The 6353-nt window shown below is 58.5% G+C and overlaps 1 protein-coding gene across 1 annotated transcript in view; it reads right to left on the bottom strand.

Annotated features, from left to right (window-relative positions):
* TMED3 (transmembrane p24 trafficking protein 3) overlaps positions 1-5603 on the bottom strand; it is a 7862-nt gene extending 2259 nt beyond the window's left edge. Inside the window, exons 1-2 of the mRNA XM_019639973.1 lie at positions 5357-5603; positions 3589-3837 (exon numbers count right to left, since the gene is read on the bottom strand). Of these exons, the coding sequence (XP_019495518.1) occupies positions 3589-3837; positions 5357-5530 (423 nt within the window). The 5' untranslated portion in view covers positions 5531-5603. The remainder of the gene's footprint in view (positions 1-3588; positions 3838-5356) is intronic.
* Between the last annotated feature and the right edge of the window lie 750 nt (positions 5604-6353).

Here is a 6353-nt window from a genome sequence, read left to right as displayed (position 1 = left end):
GCAGGAGAGGAGGGGAGGAGGGGGAGGAGCGTGAGCAGGGGGAGCAGGGAGAGCAGGGGGAGCAGGCCTGCCTGGGATGAGGGACGTGGGGAAGGAGACATGACAGGTGGAAGCTCACGGTGAAGGTCTGGAGGGTCAAGACTCGGTCATGCAGCTGTGTTAGTGCATAAATACACAAAGACTTCGTTTTTACGCATCAGGGAAGGACTCATTTGGTTTTCCAGGCTATAATTCCATTCTCTGAGCTTCCTTCTGTCTGTCCCAAGCCCACTCAGAAACTCAGAGTGGACTCTGTTCTCACTTGAACTGGGAGCTCCCTGGGCCCTGGCCGGGCGTTCAGCTCTACAGGCTGCATCTCCTGCCTTCTCCCAGGGTCCAGAACCACTGGAGGAGCAGGGAGAGAAGAGGAAGAGAAACGCAGGGAAGAGACAGAAGCCACAGGTGTCGACGCACCCCAGGCAGAGGAGACGTCACTTTAAAGGTCTGGACCAGACGCCACAGGCCAGAGACGCACAGCGACTCTATGAAGAGCCCCAGTGGCCTTTGAAGGAACAATCTCAATATAATCAATGACATCATAACTGTACGGCGACAAATGGTGACTAAACTTATTAGGGTGATCAGTTCCTAAGGTACACACGTCTAATCACTATGCTGTACACCTGAAACTAATATGTGTGTCAACTGTAATTAAAAACTGTAACACACACACACACACACACACAGAATAATTTCAGATCAGATCAGTGACAGGCAAGGAAGCCAGGTGTCAGAGGGTTAGGGAGCGACAGGTGGTACTCCATAGCTTCCCTGGTGTCTAAAACCTGCAGATACCTTTAGGATGTGGCATAGGTCCCATGGGAGACGCCAGAACAAAACGTCACCCAGATGCAGGTTCCTGGAAGCATCCCCTACCATAAAAACATGCTGCTTCCCCAGCCACTGGGATCTTCTGCTGGTGTTGGTCTAAGATACCTCTTCAGCCTCTTATCACAAAACGTCAGTCAGGCAACCGGTGTAGCCTGCTTCCTGCCCCGCAGGAGGACAGCAGAACCCAACTGCTTCAAAGAGCTCCGTTTTCCCAGGGTCATGGCCCCCCAGCTCACCTAGCGTGCGACCACCACGCCTGGCAGGTCTCCAGCGTCCTGGAACCTCAAGGTCTGCTGGTCACCATGACACTTGGTCTCTGGAGACACGTGACCTGTTCCCTTCCTCCATTTCTACAACATCCCAACCGATGCCTGCCACCGGCTGATGTGCAGGCCTTCGGCCCTCAGCTTGCAGGGCATCGGGACAGGAGGGCGGGGGTCTGTGACTTCTTCAGGACGCAAAGGCAGGGGAGCACGAGCTAGCCTCAGAGCAGAGTCTGGAAAACCTCCAATCTCCCTGAGTCCCACTGAGGCAGCCCCGGGCCTCTGACCTCTGTGAGGAGCTGCCAGCCTCCGCTAAGATCTGCCCAGACCCGAGCTTGGCCTCCCTCAGTAGACTCTCCTTGCCCACTCCTCTCCTAGGAGCCTGCTCATCCTGGAAGTCGGGCCAAAGAAAAGTCCCTCAGGCCTGAAGCCCCGGCATGGGCCTTGGACAGTCTGGATCCTGTCCTTTTGCCCCAGTAAGGATTCTGGTGCCAGAAAACACGGCCTCTGGCCCAGCACTGTGCCGCAGGATGTCTGGGGACAGTGAGACACCTGCTAGCCGACAGGGTACTGTGCCACGCAAAACGAAGGGCTGGTGAAGAAAGTGCCAGTGTGTGTGCACCTGCTGTTCTCCCCACCTCGATGGGCATTCTCACCTCCTCCTCGCGCGCCAGTCAGACTCCTAGGTAACTGCCCACATTGTCACTCTGAAGCAAAAACTCTCCCTGTGAAGACGTCCCTCACTCTCCTGGGAGAATCAACGGGATCCCCTGACCCCTCCAGAGCATCACCTTGACCTCACAGGTCTGATCAAGCATCCTGCGGCTAGGTGGTTGCAGGTCACATTCCATACGGTGCCCCAGACGGCAGGGACAGTGCTGTCCACCCTTGTACTGCCACCACCTGGCACCACCACAGGTGAGCAAGAGCTCTCGGAGTCAGACACGCACAGACCCCCGTTATAGGTGGAGGGCTCAGAGGGACCGAGAGGACGGAAATGCCTCTTTTGAGGCTGGGCATGAGGCAGTACAAACCCCTCTTTCCTGCAACAAAACCCAACTCCACTTCTGAGCCTCCAGAACAGAATTTCTCTACTGCACTCATCCATGAAGCCTTTTCTCCACCGACGGAGCAGCAAGTGCTTCTGTTCTGCGTTTGGAGGCTTACAAAATCTTCAAAACGGATGTGTTTCATCACGACCAACAGAACTCTCAAGAGTACAGGCTGCAAAAGACCTTCCACACAGAACACACCCTGGCCGGATTCACCATCAGCAGCCATGCCACCAAGCTGGAGTCGGGGCCGTCCCACACAACTTTCTACACGTGGCCACTAGTCACCTGTGGCTACTGAGCACTACTCATGTTGCTACACAGCAACTGGGAAAGCGAAGTTTTAACTTGAACTGAACTAGTATTGTAGCCATATGTAGATAGTGGTTGCCACACCGGACTATGCAGCACTAACCGCCCATTGCCGGGAAGGTGGGAGACTGAGCACGTGAGCCTGCGGTCAAAGCCACAGAGGAACGGAGCACGTGGCCACCTTGGAGGGCAGCCCAGGAGGCAGCCTGGCATCACTGGAGACTCAGGTGCTCTGGCTGTGGGTGTGGAGCAGGTGCAGCCCTCGAATGCCACTCCCGTCTTGCAGGTCTCTCTGGGCCCTGCCACTCAGTCACTTGACAAAGGCGCAGTAGCTCCTATTCTGAGCCACGCCCCGGGCACTGGGGCGCTGGGGACACAGGGAAATAGCACTGAGCCCACATGTGGCAGGAGGGAGCAGCTTAAACAGCAGGAGGGAAGTCTGACAAGGGCGGCTGGGATTCGATTACAATTAACCTGGAGAGCCACGGGTGACAAAGATGACCATCTGTCCTGCAAAAATGTCACCCTTTCTGTACCAAGTGTGGACTGGAGTTGTTGCTAGGAGTTGACTGCCCAACGAAGACTGGGTCTGGCGCCCTCCTTTCATGCAGACAGACCACATGGCTCCTTCTTTTTCTGGTGGCTGGAGGGAGAGGGCTCAGAAGCCTTAAAGGACAGCAGGAAAATGACAAGAAAGAGAGAGCCTGGATTCCTGAGTGACTCCACAGAGAAGAGTTGTCCACCCCTAATCCCCACTCTCTAGATCATTATTTGAGTGAGAAAAATGCTACGTGTTAAGCCATTGATAGTTAATACACCACACACAGCGGGCGTTGGTCTTTTTTGATGGAGACATATACAAGCAGAGAGGCGCAGGCTACAGGCTCTGTGACAGTGATGCAATGACAAGGACGGGATGGGGAATACCAGACAGGCCAGCAGGCATCTGGTTAAAGCGCGGCGGGAAAACCAGGAGAACACAGTGAAGACACGGGCAAAGCCACACAGACTGCAGGCTAGGCAAGGAGGGGACGGGGAGGAGGAGCAGGCCGGGGGTCTCGCCAGGACTGTCACCGGTAATGCCCACTCACCTGGGTGAGAGCTGTGACCCTGCTCCCCATGTCTGGGAGAATAGGGGGCTCGTCGCCCACTTGCAAGTCAAAATAGACGGTCTTGTGAGAGAAGGTGGAGAACTCATTACTGAAGCAAAACCGATAGACCCCCTGGACCTCAGCCCGGTACGTGAAGCTGTCATACTGCTTCTTGGTCTCCCTGTAGATGGTGTTGCCGAGGGGGTCCTCCACAGAGCAGTCAACGTCGTAGTGGCCTCCAGTGATGACCTGACAACCACAAAAGACACCCGCCATCTGCTGTCACCAGAGAGCAACCAGCACTCACGAAATGCCAACCAGGCACTGTGTGACTGGACCTCACACACATTTCATTTTATTAAACCTCACAACCTTCTAAAGCAGGGGCTATGACACTCGGATTTCACAGAGGATGACACCAAGGCTGAGAGAGAAAAAGTGAACTGGCCATGGTCACCCTGCTTGAGAGGGGCAGGGCTGGGACTAGAGTCCATGTCTGCCTGACTCCGAAGCTTTCGCTCGGCAAGAGTGTCACCAGCCTCATCCTTCCCATTTTACAGACCAGGAAACAGGTCCCGGGCTCGCAGATGTTAACATCATTACTGACAGCATGCACAGAGAAGGCCAATGTAGCTTAGGCGGTCACAGAATCGGCACTGTCAGAGGTGGGCGCGTCCAGGGGGTCATTTCGTTCAAACTCGCTGTAAACTTACGAAGGACCCACGTCAGGTGCTCGATGGCTAGACCCAAGGCCATGGAAGGACACAGTCAGCGGCCTCCAGCTGTTCCCAAACGTGAAGCTTCCCTCTGGCCAGACGGGAGGCAGCTTTGGCAGCAGCAAGCGTCCTGATGCTGGAGGTGTTTAAACCCGTGCTGAACACTCGGACAGTGGTTCCTGACCCAGCAGTGGCCAGATCACCTCTCAGGCCCCTCCAGCCTCACGGTAATCTTTGGTTTGTTTGGTTTTTTTCTTCTGTTTTGTTTGGTGATTGCACCTAGGTTGCCCCGTTAACCAAGCCACCATTTGTACATTGTCCAGAGAGATGTGAAAGTGATCGAATCAGGGACTCAGAGGCCATCACACCTGCATAAGCCTGTTAGTGGCTTTGGCCAGTGTGGGCCCATCAACTGGCCGGCCGCACGTGTCCCCACACAGAGGGCTTACCGGGTGTGACTCCCACGCGGCCCCCAGCCCTAGATGGAGTCACTAACCCTTGTGGCAGATCCCTCACCCAGGACCTGCTTCTGAAGCTGTGAGCCCCATGGTCTCCCAGGAGCCAGGGGTGCAGGCGCAGGCAGCTTTTCTAAGCCATATGGCAGCAGCCACATCTTGTAGCCACAACCCCGCTCCCTGTAAACTCAGCCAGGGCTCCCGGGCAGCGCTGAGACCCCCTTTCCAAGGCGCCCATTCTCATCACCTCTGCGCTCACCCCAAAAATGACTTTAAACGCTGCAGGGAGGCGGCAAATCAAACCACGAACCCACTTCCTCTCGCTGCCGTTTTTTCAGGACACGCGGGGGGCAAAGCGGTCCAAGAGGCCCGGGACGGAGCCCGTGTCCAGCTAACTAGAGGCGGCACTCCTCAGCGTCCAGGGCCCGCGGAGGCCGTTCTGGCCAGCTCCCCAGGATGCAGGACCGGCTCCGGGCACCCCATCCCGGGCACCCCTTCCTGGACACCCCATCCCGGGCACCCCTTCCCGGACACCCAGTCCCGGGCACCCCGCCAGTGCCCGCCCGGCCCCGCCCGGCAGGGAGGACCGCGACCCACCTGGTAGTCCAGGGCGAACCTGACGCCCCGCCCCACCTCCTCGTGGAAGCACTGCCGGGCGCTGTCCGGCAGCTCGAAGGTGAGTTCGGTGCCCTGCGGCCGCTCGGCCCGGAGCAGCAGCAGCAGCAGCAGCGGCAGCGGCACGGACGCGAAGCGCAGGGCGGCGCGGCCCATGGCGGTCCGGTCCCGCAGCGGCGCCGGGCGCACGCCTTTTCAGCCGGGCACCGACCCGGGAGCTGCGCCGGGACGGACGTGGCGCGAGCCGATAAGGCGCTTCCGGGCGGGGCGGGGCTCCTGCGGGCGGGGCGGGGCTCGCAGCTCTCGGCCCCGCCCCTGCCATCTGCGCGTGCGCACAGCACCGCGGGCTGGGGAGGGACACGCCCCGCCCCTGACACCCTGGGAGTTTCAATCCAGTCCATCTGCAGGCGCTTTTCCAAATCAAGTTAAAATTGACTCCAGTCGTCCCCACGGACACCGGCGATGAGGACGTCCGTCTGAGGCCCGAGCGCTCCCAGCTCCGCTCTCCGATCCTCGCCGGTCACCACGCGGCTGTCCGAGCGGCAGGGCTCCTTCCAGGCCCTCCCGCCAAGCTCGACCCGGGCCCGGCCCCCACCGCGCAGCACAGCCGGGCCCCGTCGGGTTTCCCTCCGGGAGGAGCGAACGCCCCTCCAGCCTCGCTCTCGCTCCCTCGGGGCGGGCGGCTCTGGCCTGTCCCCTGTCGCGTCCCCCTCCACCCGTTTGCTCCTCCTCCCGAGGGTCCCTCACAGCCTCTCCTCAGAGGATCTGCAAACAGCACCGGCCTCCCCTCCCTGAAGACAGAAGTGGGCCTCAGACACGCTGCAGCCAGGCCTGTTTTCTCTGTTAACAAGACTTGTTCCAGGGTTCTGGGGGAGAACCTGAGGGGAAGGGTTGGAAACCGTCCGGAGAATCAGGGCATCTGGAGGAAACCTGAGTCACAGAAATGAGGGGGAGTCCTCCAGCTAGTTCACTGGACACT

The sequence above is a fragment of the Hipposideros armiger genome, unplaced genomic scaffold (genome assembly GCF_001890085.2).
Source record: "Hipposideros armiger isolate ML-2016 unplaced genomic scaffold, ASM189008v1 scaffold_48, whole genome shotgun sequence".
NCBI classification, from domain to species: Eukaryota; Metazoa; Chordata; class Mammalia; order Chiroptera; family Hipposideridae; genus Hipposideros; species Hipposideros armiger.
The sequence above is the reverse complement of the archived record's forward strand: the minus strand, read 5'-3'. Positions and strand labels throughout refer to the sequence as shown.